Source organism: Schistocerca americana, chromosome X (assembly GCF_021461395.2).
Source record: "Schistocerca americana isolate TAMUIC-IGC-003095 chromosome X, iqSchAmer2.1, whole genome shotgun sequence".
Taxonomy (NCBI): Eukaryota; Metazoa; Arthropoda; class Insecta; order Orthoptera; family Acrididae; genus Schistocerca; species Schistocerca americana.
The window spans coordinates 427,667,320-427,691,778 of NC_060130.1; the positions used below are offsets into that span (position 1 = coordinate 427,667,320).

Consider the following 24,459-nt stretch of genomic DNA (forward strand, 5'->3'; position numbering starts at 1 on the left):
GGCTAGAGTTCAATCCTTACTACTGTCCCTTGTCCAATTTTTGTATCACTCTCTTGTTTGGTTTTAGGAATCGAAATTAAGAACATGTTCAGTGACACCATCTCTGGTGGGCAGCTTGAATTTGTGCATACAGTGGCCTGCAAAATGGCACAGTGTATTAAGTTTCTTTTCTTAACAATTATTCCTCAGCACAGCCTACCCTGCAACACCCTTGCAAGCTCTTCAAACTGTTTCTGACCACCCTGTGTAATGGAATGAACTGTTTAAAACACAGAATAGGAAAGACAAATGGAAGACATATTTGTGGAGAGGATTCTGGAAAAGGCAGTGCCTCTTTAAAAGAGACAGTGTACAAGACGCCAGTGTAACAGAGATGATTAGGCAATGTTAATTTGGAATCTAGGGAAGAAAGTGACACTGTTCTCATGTGGAAACACTCAGAGAATACTATGCAACAGTCCTAGTGGCTCCACTGTATGTCTCAATTTGGAACAATGAGAGTAGAAAAGAAAGATCAAAGCACCTACTGAGGTATATACATATAAAACTATTTTTCCCTCTTAATATATAAATGGAGTAGGACAGATAGTTACAAATATATGTACCAAGTATCCTCTGCCAACGATGGTTCAGTGGCTTGCAAAATATAGATATACTGAAACATCTACTGTGAAGGTCTTGGAGAAGGTTGCCAGTTCAATCCTCAGAGAAGAGTATAGTGTCTAACAGGCCCCGTGAGCCTTCAGAGGTGGATAACAACACAATAATTTTCAAACCTTCCAGAATTATCATCATGCCAATGGCTTTGTGGAAATTGTTGCTGTGATTAGAAATGGTTTTAATATTTATAAGGCAAATTTTTGTTTTAGGCTGGATGTTTCAAACATCATCAGCTGCAGTTTCCTGTTGTATAAGAATTAAGGTATCATTCAAAATCCTGTTTATGAATTGCTGGAAAGAATCACACTTAGAGTATTGTCGGATAATACGCCTGTGGAAAAAGTCTACCCATGAAAATACATTACATTGTTTTGGTATTGTACATAACTGCCAATTGCTGTGCTTGGGGAAATTAATATCATGTGTGGTTTCCAGTGGCACTGTCATTTTACTTTGTAAGTTATTCCATTTTTGTCAGTTTGTTGAAAATTGTTCTAACAGAAGTTAAACTGATGAACAGAATTGCTGTCTGCAAAGTGCTGATCTCTCTTTTCTTTTTTTACCTGTGTACATTCACCTTTCGATTGGAATCCTGTAACAAACTTTCCAATATTCCTGATTATAGCAACCACATCTAATATCTTTACTTTTAGCATCTTGTTCAAAAAATCCAGAAACTAAATCTCTATAACTATGTCCGAAAGACAGACACTACATGTATAATTAAGGTGATGACGGCCAGTGATCTCTCCAGTGCAGGTGCACAACAAGCTTGAACTCTTATGGTAATCAGTGAGATAGTGCGTCCAATGAGGCTAATGAGCAGGGGTGCTACATCATAGTGTGTCGTATAAGTTGAGAATTTGGATCTGATGGGAACCATACTATGCTAGTCAATGCAGCCGTGGTGACGATAGTGTCCAGATGGTGTAATGGTCAGCATACCTGCCTAGTAAACAGCAGACCCAGGTTTGAATCCCAGTCCGGCACAAATTTTCAACTTGCCCTATTGATACAAATCAATGCCCACTGGCGACCGATGTCTTTAATTTCTTTGTGCCTCTTTATAGCAAAAATTATGAAACACGAAAGTCCTCAATCCATTTGTTGGCTCACATTGTGTGTTACATCGATGAGTCACCATTCCACAGATTGTAGTAAATTATAGCATGCATAAAATAAGTTCGCTTTGTGACTGATAGGCGTAAGTGGTGCCAGCTTGTGTACAGCATTGACGTGTCACTCTTACCCCTCTACCTGTAACTACCCATGCTTGTCATATACCTACAAAATGGGCAACACAATGAAAACATGGAGCCTGAGAATGAATTGTGGATAGCTGACACTTGATCCCACTTGACTTGCTGAAGTATCAATTGCAAAGTTATTTTAATTGAAGTATAGACATTACATCACCTTTTGTCATGTCATAATGAAAACAAGCACCAAATTCTAATAGTTGAACAATAACCCATATCGTTCAAGAGTCTAATTACATACTTAAATAAGGAGAATTGTACACAAAGCTGTGTTAGACAACTCTCCTCCCCCCCCCTCCATCCCCCCCCCCCCCTCTCTCTCTCTCTCTCTCTCTCTCTCTCTCTCTCTCTCTCTCTCTCTCTCTCTCTCTCTCTCTCTCTCTCTCTCTCTCTCTCTCTAAATTATATAGGGCTCAATTGACTGATTTTCTGATTGTTTTGTCCAAGTATAGTATCTGGTATAACACACTGTTATCCAAAATTGTGAGTATTGTGTATGATAGTGCAAGATATTGTAGTCGGTACATAATAGCTTCATATTTTGGGGGCAGAAGTATTTATTTATGGAGTTTGTTCTTAAGTGATTAATAAAATTATTTTGTGTGGTTAAACTACACGGAAGAGCCAAAGAAACTGGTACATCTGCCTAACATCGTGTAGGGCAGCCGCGAGTACACAGAAGTGTTGCAACACGACGTGGCATGGACTCAGACTAATGTCTGAAGTAGTGCTGAAGGGAATTCGCACCATGAATCCTGCTGTCCATAAATCCATAAAGTATGAGGGGATGGAAATATCTTATGAACAGTACGTTGCAAAGCATCCTAGATATGCTCAATAATGTTCATGTCTGGGGAGTTTGGTGGCCAGCTGTAGTGTTCAAACTCGGAAGAGTGTTCTTGGAGCCATTCTGTAGCAATTCTTGACATGTGGGGTGTCACAGTGTCCTCCTAGAATTGACCAAGTCTGGCAGACTGCTGCCTTGACCCACCAAGCTAGTGTTAGACTGTTTATGTGGTCATTACGCTCTCCAGATCTCTCACCCATTGGAAGTATCTGGTAATGGGGTGCCTAGATACTGGCTTGCCACCAATCTGCACTAACTATGACTGATGAACTCTGCTATACAGTTGCTCCAGCAAGAAATTCCACTCCTGTATCTGTCATCCAAACTCCAAAATCCAGGCAATCAGACAGGATGCTTATGTAAGTGTCACCTGTTGCATTCATATCTAGACGTATCAGGGGTCCCATATCACTCCAACTGCACACACCCCACACCATTACAGAGCCTCCACCAGCTTGAACAGTCCCCTGCTGATATGCAGGGTCCATGGATTTATGAGGTTGTTTCCATACCCGTACACGTCAATCAGTTACATACAATTTGAAATGAGACTCGACGGACCAGGCAATATGTTTCCAGTCATCAACTGTCCAATGTCGGGGTTGACGGTGCCAGGCGAGGCATAAAGCTTTGTGTTGTGCAGTCATCAATGGCACACGAGTGGGCCTTCATCTCCGAAAGCCCATATCGCCGATGTTTCATTGAATGGTTTGCACACTGGCAATTGTTGTTGGTGCAGAATTGAAACCTGCGTCAGTTTACGAAAGGGTTGCACTTCTGTAATTTTGAATGATTCTCTTCAGTCGTCATTGGTCCCGTTCTTGCAGGATCTATTTCTGGCTGCAGTGATGTCAGAGATTTGATGTTTTACCGGATTCCTCATATTCCCGATACACTCGTGAAATGCCATTGTAGCAGCAGTAACCGATCTAACAACTGCGCCAGACACTTGTTGTGTTATATAGGCATTGCCAACCACATCGCTGTATTCTGCCTGTTTACATATCTCTGTATTTAAATGAACATGTCTATACCAGTTTTTTTTGGTGCTTCTGTGTATGACTAATGCCATAGAGGATAAAGACCAACTGTAATTGTGCTAGCTGAGGGGAATTTTCTTTATGAAAGTTGTGGAAACCTAACCTTGAATAATTGACTATGATTTCTCATTGTTCTCATGTTTATAGACTACCCTTTTCATGCAGTATTGTGATTTGGCCATCATAGAACTTTCTCATTTATTAGCAGTTCATGTGTCATTTATGATCTTTATTTATTCTATCCATTACTTTGAGATTCATCATAATGTATCGTGTTAAGAAAAAAAAAAAACTGAATCATCTCTAGTTTCGTTTAGACGCCATTTGGTAGATCATAGTATAGCATTTTGCATTCACAGGGCCAAACTTGTAAGTAAAATTTGCAGCATATTCAAACCATACCTGTGACTGGATCTTGAACACTAATCTATCAGTTGGATGGGAACCTCATATGAATAAATTACTTTGTAATGAATAATAGAGTATGGGACTGGAGATAACTTAAATGCTTCCCAATTTCTTTTCATCCATTCGAATGCATTAGGACAACATTGTATTCCAGAAACAAATTTTATACACATATTTTAGCTGTTCTGTCCCATTTCCAGGCCTATGGGAGTTTAAAGAAGCACACCGTGATGTTGAATCTGGACGGCTTCCATGTTATCATACACATCCAGCAGAAAGGCAGCTCTGTGATGATGAAATGGAGTTCTATGTGATTCATGGGTGTGTTCTTGTAGTTACTTCTCATATTACCTCATTATCTGCTTTATTCAGATTCTCAGTAGTTGTTTTGGATCAAGTAAATGAACACTTTCAGGCATCCAAAGTGAATAGTTACAGTGTGTCTTGAAAGTGTGTGATATGCTACTGCTTTCGTGTACTATAATTATATTTATAGTTACTGTGAAGGATATGTTTGGTAGCAGAACAGTGCATAGTGTGTGATAAGTCATTTATTTGCAGGATCAGAGTTTTTTACCAGGTATTATTTCACTTGTTTGCTTCAGATGCATCCAAAGTTATAAAACAGTTAATTAAATATTATATCTGAAGTTGATATAAAATATACATTACAAGAAAATAAACTGTTGCTGCTGCAACTCATTGACAGTGTTCTGAAAATGAAATACATTCTCTTCACTGCTGCTTTTTACATCATATTGAAGGAGAAATTACGCCACTAGCCATTGCATTAATAGTATACTAATGCCAATAATAGAATCATGTATTGAAACATAGTGTTATTCATTTTACTGCTTCCCCCCCCCCCTCTTTCTATATACAAAAAAGTCATTACAAACTAAAGTTGATATGCTGCCCTGCCACACACAGACATATTAATTGAGTTTCGTTTTGAAGAAAGGCAGAACATGTAGTCAATACTGAGTAGTAGCAAGTACACGAATAAACTTTTGTCATGTAAGCTCAGAACTAGACCCCAGTCCATCATGAAGTAACATGACTTGTCAACTACTCCCCCCCCCCCCCCCCCCCCCCCCCCCCCCACCCGTGTGCCTTTCTTACTCCCCCCAGTTGGATCTTGGGATGCTGTTGACTGGCAGCTATGTTTTATAACACTGTAAAGCACTAATAATGAATAACTTTCCATGTGCTACAGTGAGAAACCATATCCTCTAAAATTAAGACTAGACCAGTCAATGTGTGTGTAAACAACTGTGTGGCATTTACATTGCGGATTGGGATATCATGGCATACACATTCTCACTGAGCCTTAAGCAATGTATTTTTCCACAGGGACAGTATATACAGTGTTAAGAAACAAATTCTTGGTATGAAATAGACCTGTGGTATGGTAAAAAAGGGCTGCATTTTTATGTAATGTGGTGTGGCCTGTTTAATATCGTTTGGGTAGAAATCAAATACAGATACATTTAACAGCACAGGATTTGGTCATAAAAAATCTATAACATGTAGAGTTAATTGTGTACAGCACTGATGCAAATTAAATGCATTACATAAATTTTTCCACAGGCGTTGGGAATACACAGAAGAAGAAATATTACATCAGAAATTACGTGAAATCAGTCCTTTAGTACTATAGACCTGTTCCAAGAAGATGCGAGTACTTCTCTGCAAATAGGATATACTGTTATTATCTATATTTATAGTGCATATCCCTCCTTCATGAAGATACAGGTAATTTTACACAGTATATGTGACTGTGTTTTGGATTTAAATCAAGGAGGGTTATTTCAGATAGCAGGTATGATAGAACTGGTGGTAACATTTGCTGTTATCCCTCCCATATGGGACTGCTGGAATTTCTGCTGATGGCGACGACTACAATGGTGATATATGTATTACATCATTGTCATTGTTGTCTGTTACTGCTTAGTAGAAAGATGAAGACTGTCAAAAACTGATTGTTCAATCTGTGCAATTTTGGCAGCATGAACACTGAGTTTTCTATATTACTAAACTAGCTGATGAACCCGGCTTTACCTGGATATTTATTTGCATGCGTTGAATTTATTTTGATGTGTAAAGCTTCTTTGTATGATTGGGGACATGAACAAAAAGCATGTTCAGATCAACTAACATGGAAGAGAGCCACATTGAGCCGGCCATGTGAAAAACGACTGACACTAAGACCCACGCTCACAAAATTTAGCATCTGGCCTTGTGCTTTGTTTATGGTCATTGCATAAGGTCACTGGGAATTGTACACACTTAAAGCCGTATGGTGAACTGTTGGGAACAAGTGGGATACAGGATATAAAAACTCGCTCACCTGTGCCATCTTCCCTCTGAATTTCCACTTTTGTGATGTCACGTTGGAGAGAATTAACTTCAAGCATCTGTGAGTGAAGGCTTCATGAGGAGTGATGTAATGCATGTTGCTCTCAAGAGTTACGTCACACCTCACTGTAGGAGTAGTTTCCAAATAGCAAGTTAAAACCTGATGTTCTTGAGCCACAGAAAGTCTCACAGCACAATCTTCATTGGATTCTTGAGATCACATAGACCTCAGTTCGGGTGGATTCAGAAAGACCTGTTTCCCTAGGCATTTTTATATATAAGCAAAATGAAATCAGAATTTAATGAATAGGTCCACAAATCACAAAGGAAACTTAATAAATTTGTTTCTTCCTAGCAAAGAATATAAATAAAATGTATCTAAAGGTGCAAAGCAATGTTGTTAATTTTTTAATATACAGAGTGAAATAAGTCTGTACATCCTAGCCAAGTAAATTCGCTGTTTGCACTCAAAGTTAAGATTATGGCCCTTAATTCTGCCACTGATGTAAACTTCCGAAAATACATCTGTCACTGAGTTAAAAAAACACTGTCAGTGCCATCTATTGGTTCTTTGGTATACTGCGCTATGGTGATTAAACATCCGAACTAGTAAGCTGAGCAGTTGATCTTGGATAAAATTTGAAACTATATCTTTTTTCCATCTTAATATTTTGATGAACTAAAGCCTGTACACTGATTGGCCAGAACACTATAAACACTGACCTACTGAAACTTCCTGGCAGATTAAAACTGTGTGCCTGACTGAGACTCGAACTCGGGACCTTTGCCTTTCGCGGGCAAGTGCTGTACCATCTGAGCTACTGAAGCACGACTCACGCCTGGTACTCACAGCCCTACCTCTGCCAGTATCTCGTCTCCTACCTTCCAAATTTTACAGAAGCTCTCCTGCGAACCTTGCAGAACTAGCACTCCTGAAAGAAAGGATATAGTGGAGACATGGCTTAGCCACAGCCTGGGGGATGTTTCCAGAATGAGATTTTCACTCTGCAGTGGAGTGTGCGCTGATATGAGGAAGTTTCATATCAGCGCACACTCCGCTGCAGAGTGAAAATCTCATTCTGGAACCATCCCCCAGGCTGTGGCTATGCCATGTCTCCGCTATATCCTTTCTTTCAGGAGTGCTAGTTCTGCAAGGTTCGCAGGAGAGCTTCTGTAAAGTTTGTAAGGTAGGAGACAAGATACTGGCAGAGGTAGGGCTGTGAGTACCGGGCGTGAGTCGTGCTTCGGTTGCTCAGATGGTAGAGCACTTGCCCGCGAAAGGCAAAGGTCCCGAGTTCGAGTCTCGGTCGGGCACACAGTTTTAATCTGCCAGGAAGTTTCATATCAGCGCACACTCCACTGCAGAGTGAAAATCTCATTCTGGAAACTGACCTACTATCAATATAGATCCGTCCAGGCAATAACAGCATCACCTGGCAAGGAATTACTGCTAGTCAAGTGCACACATAGTGCATGTAGTATTTGTGAACATGCTGTCCGTGTGTAGAATGGGAATCTATCTGCGTTTGACCAATGACAGATTTGTGATGGCCCGAGGGCTCAGAAAAAGCAGTTCAGAAACTGCACAACTTGTCAGGTATTCAAAGGTGCTGTGGTGAGTTTCTTCAACACATGGCAAAACCAAGGTAAAACCATGTCCAGACATTTTGCGGCTAGGTGGCCACACCTCATTACAGATGTCAAATGTTGTTGGATGGCCAGATGGATAAAACAGGACAGGCAGCATTCTATGGTGGAAATAACATCAGTCTTTAATGCTGGGCGAATATAAGTGCATCTGAACACACAGTGCACTGAACGCTCCTAATGATGTGCCTCCACAGCTGGTGACCCAAGCATGTGCCAATGTTAACCCCACAACATCGGCAACTATGACTAAAATGATGGACACATGACCATCAGCACTGGATGTTGGTACAGTGGCAGGGCATTGTATGGTCTGTGACTCCTGATACCTACATCAGGCCAGTGGAAAGGTGTGAATCCATCGTCTTCCAGGGGAACGGCTTGTTGACACCTCTGTTGTGGGACAGAGACAAGTTGGTGGTGGCCCAATTATACTCTGGGGTACATTCATGTGGGCATTCATGGCTCCAGTGGAGCTCGTGCCAGACACCATGATGGCCAAGGAGTATCGTACACTGCTTGCAAGCCATGTACACCCCTTTGTGATGATCATATTTCCTAATGGCACTGGCATTTTTCAGCCAGATAATGTGCCATGTCACAAGGCCAGGAGTGGGATGGAATGCTCCAAGGAACACAGTGATGAGTTCCAATTGATGTGCTGACGACCCCCCCCCCCCCCCCCCAACGCACCAGATCTGAACCCGATTGAACACACCTGGGATGTGATTGAATGTGGCATCAGAGCTCATCGCCCCCCCCCCCCCCCCCCCCCGCCCCTTTCCATGGAATTTATGGGAATTAGGTGACGTGTGTGCAGATGTGTGCCAACTCCCTCCAGTGACTTAGCAGGGCCTGAACTAGATCAGCTATGCTCGAGTTACCTGTGAAAACCCCGTGAAAATTCATCTAGCAGATTTGGAGATTAATGTGTTCAGACAGACATGATGGTTCTACAGTTTCTTTATTAATACAGATTTCATTCTACACCCCCCAAAACATGCATTTTTCATGTTAGGTGCATTGTGCTGCCACCTAATACCAGGTACTCCATATCAGCAACCTCAGTAGTCATTAGACATTGTGAGAGAGCAGAGTGGGGCACTCTGCGGAAATGATGGACTTGGAATGTGGCCAGGTGATTAGGTGTCACTTGTGTCACACATCTAAACACGAGATTACAGCACTCATAAACATTCCATGGGGCACTGTTTCTGATGTGATAGTGAAGTGGAAATGTGGAGGGACACATTCAGCACAAAATCGTACAGGCTGACCTTGTGTGTTCACTGACAGAGACCGCCGACAGTTAAAGAGGGTCGTAATGTGTATCAGGCAGACATCTATCCAGACCATCACGCAGGAAACCCAAATTTCATCAGGATTCACCTCAAGCACTGTGGCAGTTAGGCGGGAGGTGAAAAAACTTGGATTTCATGGTCAATCGGCTGCTCATAAGCCACACATCATGCTATTAAATGCCAAATGACGCCTCACCTGATGTAAGGAGCGTAAGCATTGGACAATTGAACAGTGGAAAAATTTTGTACGGAGTGATGAATCATGGTACACAGTGTGGCAATCCGATGGCAGGGTGTGGGTATGGCGAATGCCCGGTGAACATCATCTGGCAGCTTTTGTAGTGCCAACAGTAAAATTCGGAGGCAGTGGTGTTATGGTGCAGTTGTATGTAACATGGAGGGGGCTTGCAGCCCTTGTTGTTTCGTGTGGCACTATCACAGCATAAGCCTACATTGATGTTTTAAGGACTTTCTTGCTTCCCACTGTTGAAGAGCAATTCGAGGATGGTGATTGTATCTTTCAATGCGATCGAGCACCTGTTCATAATGCACGGCATGTGGCGGAGTGGCTACATGACAATAACATCACTGTAATGGACTGGCCTGCACAGAGTCCTGACCCGAGTCGTATAGAAAACCTTTGGGATGTTTTGGAACACCGACTTCATGCCAGGCCTCACCGATGACATCAGTACCTCTCCTCAGTGCAGCACTCCATGGAGAATGGGCTGCTATTCCCCAAGAAACCTTCCAGCACCTGATTGAATGTTCCCCAAGAAACCTTGCAGCACCTGATTGAATGTTCCCCAAGAAACCTTCCAGCACCTGATTGAATGTATGCCTGCAAGAGTGGAAGACGTCATCAAGACTAAGAGTGGGCCAACACCATATTGAATTCCAGCATTACCAATGGAGGGTGCCATGAACTTGTAAGTCATTTTCAGCCAGGCGTCTGGATACTTTTGATCACAGAGTGTAGCTGTTTGTAACTTGATTGGGGGAGAAAAAGAAAAACTTACATAGAGTATTGTAATCCCCCAACAAATTTTGAAGTGGCTGATAGTGCAGCCATTGCCTAACATGACAAGAGTGGCATCACTAAACAACAAGACAGTGGTACCTTGAGAATCCTCCAGTTGCTATAGTGTTGACTAGGACTTATTACTTGCCACATTACATTGAAGAACAGCTGTAACTTACATGCAGAACAACATCCCACTAGACAAAAACTCCAATTTTCTGCTTCAGTGTCGCATCTTGTGAGAGAATTATTAAATGTTTCACTGAGATCATAAGTGATTTACAGTACAATTTGATGCCACTACCAGAAATAAAAGAACAGTCATGGTATTGCCACACATTTCCTACCATATTGGCATGTTAGAATTATGCTAAGTCGTAAGAACACATTCACATAGCCGTATCCTTAGCAGCATAAAGGACTGGGAACATCATTGAACAATAAAGTCCTTTGTAGTTTCCAGAGCAGTGAGTAGTAGCACACACTGTTGGCTACAGACTGACTTCGCATTGTGAAAATATCTGGGTGGCAACTGGTGCCCAGTTCATGTATTCCTTGGCTAATGGATGCTTTTTTACTGGCAGCTGGACTGCAAAGCAAACATGCCGTTGTCAGTGAGAGGCCCACTAATGAACACTGACACTATCAATTAGTGTTCGTCAAGGATGATATCAATTGTGACTGGCAGAAAGTAGTATTTTCCAATATATCAATATTGTTCTCAGCAAACAACATTCCAGGTGTGTAGGCTGCAAGGTGCCAAATTGAACCTCAAATATGAGTTTTGGAACTTAAATAGTGGCAAGTATTTATTCACAACTGATACAAAAGAGTTAAAAGTTTTCACCTGTTACTGTCCTTCAAAGTAGTCACCAGCGTTGTGTAACTGGCCTGACCCTACACCAACTACCTATGATAACCTTTGGAACATCACCCTGACTGCTGTGGAGGAGGTGGCAGGAAATGAGATATATATTATCCACCACATGGACTTAACTTCCTCACACAAAGAAACGGAAGACCTGTGCACGAACATTAAGTAGCTAGGAAACCACATTCTGTGCCATTTTAAAGGCCAAAAATATCTTATTAAGAATCAAGAACTGTTTATTCTGCTGATTTTGTGCTTTGTACTTATAAACACATGAACACAGTATCAGAAAAAATCTACCATAAGTGGAATCCAAACTGAACTCTGCCATCACACTGTTGCTTTCCAGCTTGTTGACCATTCTCTCAAGCTATAAACACATTATACTAACTGCTGCAGCGTTGAGATATATCTTGCTGCTGTTCCCCACTTGATACCACCTTATGATAGTAACGGCATTTCCTAGGGCTGTAATTTTGACTATTGCACCACAATTTCCTTCTGTGCTTTTTAGGTGCCAAGAAAACATTCTCAGGTTTCCTGCCGCATCAGTTCACAGTGATTCCATGGCTATTTGGAAGGCATATCCTCTCCTTACAGCATATTGTTAAGATGGAAAGAGAGTATATGGCATGAACTTGATGCAAATTGACACAGCAAGATTTCATTGCATTTATGCTCCTTGAACACCTTCATTTGCAGGTCAAGGTGTTAATCCTTCAGTTGCATTCACAATTACAAGTGTTTACATTTATGAGCAGTACTGTACTAATGTGATTGGTTCTTGCCATATTTTTGTAATTTCAAATGTACCTGATGGGCCTGATAATAGCCCAAGTATTAGTCATGCAGGAAATGTGGGGACTAAGTCAAAATTTAAAAAAAAAATAAATAAAATAAAATAAAAATGTGAAACAAGTTACAGATCATCCAATTTCAGGATGATAACACAAAGAAGACATGCCAAACTTTAGTTTATGAAATGTACAAATAAATAAAATACCCCATTCACAAAAAATTATGATGTACATATTACCAAATTCTAAAATTCCTTGTTTATTTATTTAGTAAAAAAATTGTGAAAATGAATTTTTATTTTCAATAACTTTGTCATCTCTGAAGTGAAGTGAACTCTAGGCAGATGTATTTTATAAAATCATTTCTCAAGTGCTGCTATAAATTACAGCAGCTTGAATGAAACAACATATGTTTATGTTTCCCTCTGCTAAACTTCAGTTTATAACACTCATTTTTGTAGTATCAGATTACATATATTTAAATACACATCAATTATGGCAGCAGATCTAGATATTCTTAAGTGAATGAGTGTAAAAGTTTCAACCTAACTTTCAAAAATTTAGCAATTCTCATGCAGTTTTTCAAGTCTTATCACTGTTCTTTAGCCCAGTCTGTGGGTGAACCAAAAACAGCACTATAAATTTTAATAAAGTGTCCATTATTGTAGTGTAAATGTTAGTGTGCAGTTTTGTATGAAGTAAAATCACACACATCATGATGTTATGTATTTTATGTATTTATTTTTATCTTTCAGTATTCTTAACCATCTTCCAACTATAGGACATGGGGTTGTCTTACTTTGCATGTCAGGTGTCAACTTGACAGATGATCTTGTGAGACTAATGCTGCTAAGCTGCCCTAATCTTGAGACCTTAGATCTTAGCTACACTTGTATTTCAGGATACTTCGCATTTAGAGGGTACGTATCAAAGATTTGTATTTCTTATGGACACCACATAAGTTACGCATCAGCAATTCAATGCAATTTTCTGTTTGGTAGCACTTGAATACTGCCTAACACTTAGCGAAGGAATCATGAAATTGAATTGTCAAATTCTGTTTGACAATTGCGTTTGTTTAATTTTTGTTCCTTTGCTCCTTCAGCTGTTTTCTCCTATTTCCATTTAATTCATCTGCATTTAAAAAGCTGTTACAGAAGTGTGCATATGAAAATCTCTTTCTTGTATTCAAGGAGGTTTCAAGGAGGTTAACTAGGCAACATGGAATTATGCACATACATACAACATTCACAGACATGAAAGCCACATTAATACCCCTTGTATCAACAAGGAACTCTACTGTGACATTGTCATCAGTAGCTTGATATTTAAAAACGAAATTTAGAAAACACATCCAGTGAAAATCAACTTCCATCAAAAATTTACTGGCTCAAATCATGTGATTATCTTCCCTTCAATTAGTTATTCTTCAAATATCAGCATTACACTGCTGTATAAATAACATAAATAACTCATTCATATACAAACAAGTTTCAGCTAATGCAACATCTGACATGTAAAAGATCTGTTATCTGCACTTATTTGAAGATGAAACACTACCCAACAAATATTCTCCCCCCTTGCCTCCCCCTCTCACCCTTGCCTCCCCCTCTCACCCTTGCCTCCCCCTCTCACCCTTGCCTCCCCCTCTCACCCTTGCCTCCCCCTCTCACCCTTGCCTCCCCCTCTCACCCTTGCCTCCCCCTCTCACCCTTGCCTCCCCCTCTCACCCTTGCCTCCCCCTCTCACCCTTGCCTCCCCCTCTCACCCTTGCCTCCCCCTCTCACCCTTGCCTCCCCCTCTCACCCTTGCCTCCCCCTCTCACCCTTGCCTCCCCCTCTCACCCTTGCCTCCCCCTCTCACCCTTGCCTCCCCCTCTCACCCTTGCCTCCCCCTCTCACCCTTGCCTCCCCCTCTCACCCTTGCCTCCCCCTCTCACCCTTGCCTCCCCCTCTCACCCTTGCCTCCCCCTCTCACCCTTGCCTCCCCCTCTCACCCTTGCCTCCCCCTCTACCCCTGCCTCCCCCTCTCACCCTTGCCTCCCCCTCTCACCCTTGCCTCCCCCTCTCACCCTTGCCTCCCCCTCTCACCCTTGCCTCCCCCTCTCACCCTTGCCTCCCCCTCTCACCCTTGCCTCCCCCTCTCACCCTTGCCTCCCCCTCTCACCCTTGCCTCCCCCTCTCACCCTTGCCTCCCCCTCTCACCCTTGCCTCCCCCTCTCACCCTTGCCTCCCCCTCTCACCCTTGCCTCCCCCTCTCACCCTTGCCTCCCCCTCTCACCCTTGCCTCCCCTTCTCACCCTTGCCTCCCCCTCTCACCCTTGCCTCCCCCTCTCACCCTTGCCTCCCCCTCTCACCCTTGCCTCCCCCTCTCACCCTTGCCTCCCCCTCTCACCCTTGCCTCCCCCTCTCACCCTTGCCTCCCCCTCTCACCCTTGCCTCCCCCTCTCACCCTTGCCTCCCCCTCTCACCCTTGCCTCCCCCTCTCACCCTTGCCTCCCCCTCTCACCCTTGCCTCCCCCTCTCACCCTTGCCTCCCCCTCTCACCCTTGCCTCCCCCTCTCACCCTTGCCTCCCCCTCTCACCCTTGCCTCCCCCTCTCACCCTTGCCTCCCCCTCTCACCCTTGCCTCCCCCTCTCACCCTTGCCTCCCCCTCTCACCCTTGCCTCCCCCTCTCACCCTTGCCTCCCCCTCTCACCCTTGCCTCCCCCTCTCACCCTTGCCTCCCCCTCTCACCCTTGCCTCCCCCTCTCACCCTTGCCTCCCCCTCTCACCCTTGCCTCCCCCTCTCACCCTTGCCTCCCCCTCTCACCCTTGCCTCCCCCTCTCACCCTTGCCTCCCCCTCTCACCCTTGCCTCCCCCTCTCACCCTTGCCTCCCCCTCTCACCCTTGCCTCCCCCTCTCACCCTTGCCTCCCCCTCTCACCCTTGCCTCCCCCTCTCACCCTTGCCTCCCCCTCTCACCCTTGCCTCCCCCTCTCACCCTTGCCTCCCCCTCTCACCCCTTGCCTCCCCCTCTCACCCCTTGCCTCCCCCTCTCACCCCTTGCCTCCCCCTCTCACCCCTTGCCTCCCCCTCTCACCCCTGCCTCCCCCTCTCACCCCTGCCTCCCCCTCTCACCCCTGCCACCCCCTCTCACCCTTGCCACCCCCTCTCACCCTTGCCTCCCCCTCTCACCCCTTGCCTCCCCCTCTCACCCCTTGCCTCCCCCTCTCACCCCTTGCCTCCCCCTCTCACCCCTTGCCTCCCCCTCTCACCCCTTGCCTCCCCCTCTCACCCCTTGCCTCCCCCTCTCACCCCTTGCCTCCCCCCTCTCGCCCCTTGCCTCCCCCCTCTCGCCCCTTGCCTCCCCCCTCTCGCCCCTTGCCTCCCCCCTCTCGCCCCTTGCCTCCCCCCTCTCGCCCCTTGCCTCCCCCCTCTCGCCCCTTGCCTCCCCCCTCTCGCCCCTTGCCTCCCCCCTCTCGCCCCTTGCCTCCCCCCTCTCGCCCCTTGCCTCCCCCCTCTCGCCCCTTGCCTCCCCCCTCTCGCCCCTTGCCTCCCCCCTCTCGCCCCTTGCCTCCCCCCTCTCGCCCCTTGCCTCCCCCCTCTCGCCCCTTGCCTCCCCCCTCTCGCCCCTTGCCTCCCCCCTCTCGCCCCTTGCCTCCCCCCTCTCGCCCCTTGCCTCCCCCCTCTCGCCCCTTGCCTCCCCCCTCTCGCCCCTTGCCTCCCCCCTCTCGCCCCTTGCCTCCCCCCTCTCGCCCCTTGCCTCCCCCCTCTCGCCCCTTGCCTCCCCCCTCTCGCCCCTTGCCTCCCCCCTCTCGCCCCTTGCCTCCCCCCTCTCGCCCCTTGCCTCCCCCCTCTCGCCCCTTGCCTCCCCCCTCTCGCCCCTTGCCTCCCCCCTCTCGCCCCTTGCCTCCCCCCTCTCGCCCCTTGCCTCCCCCCTCTCGCCCCTTGCCTCCCCCCTCTCGCCCCTTGCCTCCCCCCCTCTCGCCCCTTGCCTCCCCCCCTCTCGCCCCTTGCCTCCCCCCCTCTCGCCCCTTGCCTCCCCCCCTCTCGCCCCTTGCCTCCCCCCCTCTCGCCCCTTGCCTCCCCCCCTCTCGCCCCTTGCCTCCCCCCCTCTCGCCCCTTGCCTCCCCCCCTCTCGCCCCTTGCCTCCCCCCCTCTCGCCCCTTGCCTCCCCCCCTCTCGCCCCTTGCCTCCCCCCCTCTCGCCCCTTGCCTCCCCCCCTCTCGCCCCTTGCCTACCCCCCTCTCGCCCCTTGCCTACCCCCCTCTCGCCCCTTGCCTACCCCCCTCTCGCCCCTTGCCTACCCCCCTCTCGCCCCTTGCCTACCCCCCTCTCGCCCCTTGCCTACCCCCCTCTCGCCCCTTGCCTACCCCCCTCTCGCCCCTTGCCTACCCCCCTCTCGCCCCTTGCCTACCCCCCTCTCGCCCCTTGCCTACCCCCCTCTCGCCCCTTGCCTACCCCCCTCTCGCCCCTTGCCTACCCCCCTCTCGCCCCTTGCCTACCCCCCTCTCGCCCCTTGCCTACCCCCCTCTCGCCCCCTTGCCGCCCCCCTCTCGCCCCTTGCCCTCCCCCCCTCTCTCTCTCCCCACCGTGTCTCGCCCTCCCCCCCCTCTCTCTCTCCCCACCGTGTCTCGCCCTCCCCCCCCCTCTCTCTCTCTCTCCCCCCCCCTCTCTCTCCCCCCCCCCTCTCCCCCCCCCCCTCTCTCTCTCTCCCCCCCTCTCTCTCTCTCTCTCCCCCCCCCTCTCTCTCTCTCTCCCCCCCCCTCTCTCTCTCTCCCCCCCTCTCTCTCTCTCTCTCTCCCCCCCTCTCTCTCTCTCTCCCCCCCTCTCTCTCTCTCTCCCCCCCTCTCTCTCTCTCTCCCCCCCTCTCTCTCTCTCTCTCTCCCCCCCTCTCTCTCTCTCTCCCCCCCTCTCTCTCTCTCTCCCCCCCCCCCTCTCTCTCTCCCCCCCTCTCTCTCTCTCTCCCCCCCTCTCTCTCTCTCTTCCCCCCCCTCTCTCTCTTCCCCCCCTCTCTCTCTTCCCCCCCTCTCTCTCTTCCCCCCCTCTCTCTCTTCCCCCCCCCTCTCTCTTCCCCCCCCCTCTCTCTCTTTTCCCCCCCTCTCTCTCTCTTCCCCCCCTCTCTCTCTCTTCCCCCCCTCTCTCTCTTTCCCCCCCCTCTCTCTCTTTTCCCCCCCTCTCTCTCTTCCCCCCCTCTCTCTCTTCCCCCCCTCTCTCTCTTCCCCCCCTCTCTCTCTTCCCCCCCTCTCTCTCTTCCCCCCCTCTCTCTCTTCCCCCCCTCTCTCTCTTCCCCCCCTCTCTCTCTTCCCCCCCTCTCTTTGTGTCTCCCTGTTTTTTAAATATCTGTTTGTTCTGTGGAAAGACATTATCCAGATGCTGAGGGCAGTTTCAATCTTGTCTGTGTGCTTTGCTGATCATTCAGTGCCTCAGCTATATACTGATGTGTTAACTTTACTCCTTGTGTTATTCATGTACATAATATGTTCCATCGTGGACTTTCCATTGTATTATAGGATACCTATTTCTCTTCTGAAATTTTCCTGCCTTTCTTCAGTATGCTTGATAGTAATATCTTAAAAGTACTTGAGAATAGCTGCTAACTGCTCTATAGATTAACTGCCTAAAGAAACAGTAAGTAATTGGTTAGAAATAAATAATGCTTTCATATGACCAACCATTCTAAAATTCCCTATTTATGTATTTACTGTATTACTCATTGCAATGGTACTTTCTAGAGGAATAGGAATCTCAAATGCTTGATCTGAACCTAATTGTCATCCAAAATATCAGTACAAGAATTAATAACATCCCAGATGCACTCCTGGAAGATGGTGGAACATTATAGACAGTGTTGTCTCACATTATCCACCTCCTCCAACTGAGTGAAATTAATGTGGATCGTATACAACGCGGACACCTCCAATATTTCATATTTCGTTCAGGAAGTCAAAACAAAATTTTCAACTAGTGATTGTGCACAAAAGGATTAGTACTATGCTCAATTTCTTGTGCTCATTGAAAAGTATTTTTCGTAATATACTTTGATGACACAGTTTGTATGCCTGATAGTAGACCTAAAGTTTCCAACAAATGGTCGTGGGAGATGAGAAATGACTGTGCACAGGTTAGTTTAAATCAAAGTGACATCTCAGACAGGATGAAGTATAGGTCAGTGATTGGCAGCTCAGAAGAATTCCATGTCCAACAGAAATTAAACAGGGAATGGATAGAGAGAGAACATAAAGAAGGTGTCCAGTAATGTGTAGCTCGCACCTAACATGATCAGCAATCGCTGTTAACTAATAATTGAAAAAGTCAAGATATTTGAAAAGAACTATATATACAATAAAACAGATATAGAAACATTTATAGTGAAATACTTCACCAGAATATCCAGAAATAAGTGAGGATTAGGGCTGCCAGCTCAGTGGTGTTTTAATCAAATTTTATAATGTTTACTGAATGATGAAAGTGAAACTGTATTTAACTGACCAGTTAGGCCTCGTTAACGTGTTTCCCATTCTTATGTAAAAACATTGACTGCAGACTTTGCAACTGATACTGTACTACTTGTTTCAATAAATTCTAGTTGTTGTGCATTCACAAAGCATTAGGGTATAGAATGATAGGCTTACTGAGCGAGATGTTGTAGCGGTTACCACATTGGACTCGCATTCAGGAGAGCGACGGTTCAAACCCACATCCAGCCATCCTAATTTAGATATACCATGATTTCCTAAATCACTTCAGGCAAATGTTGGGACGGTTCCTTTGAAAGGGCGTTGCAAACTTCCTTCCCTAATCTGATGGGGCCAATGACCTTGCTGTTTGGTCCCCTCCCCCAAATCAACCAGTTATCTAATGATAAGCTTAATTCATCCATTTGCTTCAATCATTTAGTTCTAGTTGATAATGAAAGACCTATGCTGCTGAAGATACCATACATACATACATATATTCATTTGAGAGTTTGTGTCTTATGAAGCTACATTTTGGTCAGTATCTTTCCTTTGTGTATCTTTGTTGAGGTATCTTTCAGAGCTGTCTTCTCAGGAAAAACATACTACAGTCTAAATACACATATTGATGTAAAAAGATATCTGTAATTTTTATTGTAATATGGGTTGGTGATCAAATGGGTGGTTGTCAGACTACAAATCCAAGAGTCCATGGAGTGACTACTCATTCTGTCATTTATTGCTTATTTTGTCTCTTGACACTAAATGGTTAATGTGAAAAAAAAACCAAGTTGCACCTTAGTTGGAAATCGAAATTAAACTCTGTTATTCTGCAACTACCTGGGTAATTTAGTTCAAAGCTTAGAGGAAGACGAGGACATACTATATCCAGTTGATCCATGTCTTGTGAAGCAGTGCTGTGTAGACCAAATCTTTGGGTTGAAGACAATTTTACCTTTAGATTAATACATTTATTAACAGTTTCAATAACTGACCAAGACTAGAGTAACTGCTTTACAGACTCATGTGTAAAATAAGTCAAAACAAGTAAGTGTTAGAAAGACCATTCACAGTTATTTGCTGAACAAATCACACTCTGAGCAGTGTATATTATTATGGCTATAAAATAATGACACTCTTTTAATCAGTTAATAGAGTAAAGTAGTTCCTTTAGAAAATTTTATTTGGTGTGTGTAAAGTATTTTGATTTTCACTTAACCTTTTTAATCTACACAAGTTCAGTTAACAGGTACAGAAAATATTTAAATGTAATTTTTTGTAAAATATTTTACAGGCTGCACGAATACAAATGCTGTAGACGTCTCAAATATTTGAGCTTCTCAGGCTGTAGGAATCTGGTGGATGAATGCATTGTCAACCTTACGAAGTGCTGGCTATTTTTAGAGCAAACACAAAGTAATGATGATCATATTACAGGACTCATAAGTCTTAGCATGTCAGGCTGTGAGAGGTTAACATCAGGCTCTATAAGTGCATTACTTAATGTTCCAAAGTTTCTGCACAACTTAAAACATCTTGATTTCAGTGGATGCTTCAGATTTTCTTCTGAGAGTCTGTGTGAAGTTGCTAATGTGTGCCCAAAACTGGAACCAAAAAATTTATATTATTGTCACAATGTTTTAAATGGACCATTCATGCTGGAAGCTAATGGTTGTAATAACTTGGAAAGTGCTAAGCGTAAATGCTGTAGTTTTCCAGAGTACTGAACATTTGTTCCATGTGGGAATGTCATTATTTTTATAAATGTGTTAAAAGATTGTTGTTATGAGACTGTTGTACCAGATATTTTGATTTAATACTTTTCAAGTATTTATTATTTCTTGTTAGATCACCATAGCATCTTTATATTTAAGGAAGCAATGTAACCTTCCTTGTGAGAACTGTACGTAGTATTTATTTTTTCTATGTTTAAGTAAGTGCAACTTGGAAGACTACTTAACAAATTGTCTGGAGAGCTTATTCACCAGTAAAGTGTTCGTTTTAAATGTCATTTTGTACATAGTCATTGTGAATTTTTTTTTTATATAGATGTTAGTGATCGGTAGTTACCAAGTAGTGGTTTTTTGTGTGTGTGTGTGTGTGTGTGTGTGTGTGTGTGTGTGTGTGTGTATATGCATGCATTTGTCATATTGTTTGTATATGTCTGTGGCTGTGAAAATATTAATAAGAATGTTATTTAATAAAACTAGTTCTTTTTTTTTGCATTTATGAAAATGTTAACATATACATTTGTATTAGGAAGTCTCCTGTCTTAATTTGAAATAATTTGTTTCCAACAAATAGTACAAATAATATTCTGACAACATTAAGTTTGCAAAATATAAAATTAAATCAGTTATTTGTCCCCATTCAGTGTGTTCACTCCCTTCATAACACTCAGTATTGCTGAACACCATGAAAGTAAGTGGTTATTATTTAAAATTTGGAAAATGTTTCCATTACATAGCTAAAATTTAATTTACTGTAAAATATATTACACCCAACAAAAAATATTTCTGTTAGACAGGCATCCAAAAATGCAGAGTATTATGATAAACAACATACTGCTGTTTGTTAATGTTTACACAAAAACAGGGCAAACAAATGTTACAATTTTTATTTCAGGTTCAACATAAGCAATAAATAATTCCAGATAATTATGTATACAATTACCAATTCTGTAAGCAGTTGTTTGTGTAGGTACTAACATCTGTTAGTATCCCAGTTCACCTTTCATGTGTAGGACAGCAGTAGCTACAGAAAGAAATTAATATGTATTCATTCTATAAGTACATAATTAAAGTTTATCTTTATTTCTAACACATTCACTGTCTTTGGTGATTTAATAGTGTTAGATCAGTGCATCCACAACATCTCTGCTGTGAATAAGTGTCCAAAAGTGTCAAATATTTCTATGCTGTATAACCAGATCCAACTTAAATCTCATGGACATGCAGGCTTGTCAGTAAGATTTTATTTTTTGCTGTTTGTTGTTCTCTAATGTTCTCAACAAAAAGTGGTGATTCATTCAAGTCAATCTCAGCCCATGAAGAGATATGAAAAACAGTTGAAATTTACTGATAATGTCAATCAAAATATTAGAAGATTCTGGATGCAGATCTGAAATGGTGTCATGTGATGAAGGTGACAACTGTTTGGTTCTGAATGTGACTAAATATTTTTTAAAATTACTATTAGTAGTTGATAATAATGAAGGGACTTACTGTCCAATTGATACTTAGGGATGACCTGTTTGCAGTCTGTTATTGTTTGTGAGAAGCAACATGTGGATTGGAGGAAACCAAGCCAAATTAACATTTCCAGAATGAGATTTTCACTCTGCAGCGGAGTGTGCGCTGATATGAAACTTCCTGGCAGATTAAAACTTGTCAGCAGTCAATTTCCTGCAGTAATATATTTTTCACTGTCATGGGGTGTTTTTCTTCAGATTTGTACAGTGAAAATTATTAGCTTACAATACTTCAAAAAACAGACCCTGTAACATGATAATGGTATTTCAGCAAGTTTGAGTAAACGGTGGTTTCTTCTCCTATAACATAGGATTCATTCGAGCAGCAGTACGGAAGAGTCACATGTACACACACAGCAATCAATCTGAGTCTCATCAAGAGTCACAAATGGCTGCCAACACCAGAAAATAGGTGGAGTATTTTTCTCAAGTTGCTGCCTGATGGCAGTCACGTGTGTAGCTTCCCATTCATCTTATCTTATCTTATCTTAGCGTGCACAGCAAATGTAGTGTGCTGATTTTGGTTTGTGTGTTTGGTTACTTCGTTCTGCAAAAGTGATTAAGACTTGTTCATTCGTCTTTCCGCCTTATGACCAACATAAGTAATTATATAAAACTAATTTTTTCGTAATAGTGAAAAAGAATAGCAGTATTTGTGCTATTGAAGAGATGAAATTATTTATTAATGTACAGACATCTAGCGAATGTTGAAACAGTAGTTAGTCATTCATAATATGTATCATCAGGCAATAATGAGTTGCACATATTGAAACATCTGAAGTAATTTCATCACAATATAATGACTATGTTGGTTTTTTTTGTTTTTAAACTTCAAAGCCAGCAACCAAATCACTGAAAATCTCACTCAGCAGCACAAAAACTGTTGGTATTTTCAGATGGCTATGGGAAACTGGAACCACTTCACCAAATGTTAATATTTTTGTGGTTTGCTGACCATCAAACATCACACTTCAGAGATGTTGCAGATAGATGTGCTATAGCACTGTAGTAAAGAGGATGAGAGACTTTCTTAGCAGCATGTCACCCGACATTATAAAATGGCCACCAGCAGAAGAAAGAGCTGCTATAGAAAGACTTGGTTTACCAGGAGTCATTACGACTTCCAATAGCTGTCACATGAAGATACATCAACTTTCGTATGATCTATGTTGATAGTTATACAGAAAAGTCTGTATTCCACCCAGTTTCAAGTTGTAAGAGATCACGAGAGAGTAATTAGGAACCTTTTGTGGGGTGCTCTGGATCTTTTCACAGGTCATTGCATTTAGCCAACACCCTTGAAGAGAAATGATGGTGAACTTTGTATTTTGGAGGACACTGTATACCCTTGTGCTGTTTGATAACTGCTTACAGGAACTTGGAGATTTTGACAAGATAGCAGAAATATTTTAATTTGACTTTTTTTTTTTTTTTAGCTGTCTTGTTGAACAGTGTTTTTGCCTTTTCAAGCAAAAATTTCAGCAGTTGTGAATATTAAACTGCAAAGCATCCATGAGATAATTTTATTACGGCTTGCTGTGTTCTTGTTCAAAATTGTCCTCAATTGCCAAAACATATAGAACAGGTAATTGTATGAAACTCATTTGCCTGCAGTAACCATAAAGAACTAATATGGTCCACATCCAGCCTGTAGTCTCTCAACCAGAAATGATGCCTTCAATAATGAAGTCTCATGTGCATCAATGTTGTTAGTTAATTACAATGTTAAACTATGCTATGCATGAATGAAATTGTGGCTTTCTTTAAGATCCAGTATAACACTTCTGAAAGGAAAAACATTATGCTAGACGTCAAGTGAATACTTGAAATTAGAGATACATTGAACTGAAGTTCTTCACAGAAAGTCATTGCTGCTGAGTACAATCCTGGATGAGCAACTATTTATGACCAAACCTTAACAGACAAAGAGACAATCAAAAGCATGTGGGAAAGTTACAATAAACGTGATGGAAAAGAGGACATAGGAGGACAGAATATGAAGACATCTGTCATTGCTGGTGCTGAAGCTACAGGTATCTTCCTGAAGTAAATTATGTAGCAGTCAAAAACATAGAATACATCTACATCTACATTTATACTCTGCAAGCCACCCAACGGTGTGTGGCGGAGGGCACTTTACGTGCCACTGTCATTACCTCCCTTTCCTGTTCCAGTCGCGTATGGTTTGCGGGAAGAACGACTGTCTGAAAGCCTCTGTGCGCGCTCTAATCTCTCTGATTTTACATTTGTGATCTCCTTGGGAGGTATAAGTAGGGGGAAGCAATATATTCGATACCTCATCCAGAAACGCACCCTCTCGAAACCTGGCGAGCAAGCTACACCGTGATGCAGAGCGCCTCTCTTGCAGAGTCTGCCACTTGAGTTTATTAAACATCTCCGTAACGCTATCACGGTTACCAAATAACCCTGTGACGAAACGCGCCGCTCTTCTTTGGATCTTCTCTATCTCCTCCGTCAACCCGATCTGGTACGGATCCCACACTGATGAGCAATACTCAAGTATAGGTCGAACGAGTGTTCTGTAAGCCACCTCCTTTGT

The 24,459-nt window shown here is 43.5% G+C and overlaps 1 protein-coding gene across 1 annotated transcript in view; it reads left to right on the forward strand.

The window, feature by feature from the left end:
* Window positions 1–21,474, forward strand: part of LOC124555268 (F-box/LRR-repeat protein 5-like) — a 113,356-nt gene extending 91,882 nt beyond the window's left edge. Inside the window, exons 4-6 of the mRNA XM_047129137.1 lie at window positions 4,415–4,535; window positions 12,965–13,129; window positions 19,944–21,474. Of these exons, the coding sequence (XP_046985093.1) occupies window positions 4,415–4,535; window positions 12,965–13,129; window positions 19,944–20,376 (719 nt within the window). The 3' untranslated portion in view covers window positions 20,377–21,474. The remainder of the gene's footprint in view (window positions 1–4,414; window positions 4,536–12,964; window positions 13,130–19,943) is intronic.
* The last annotated feature ends 2,985 nt before the right edge of the window (window positions 21,475–24,459 follow it).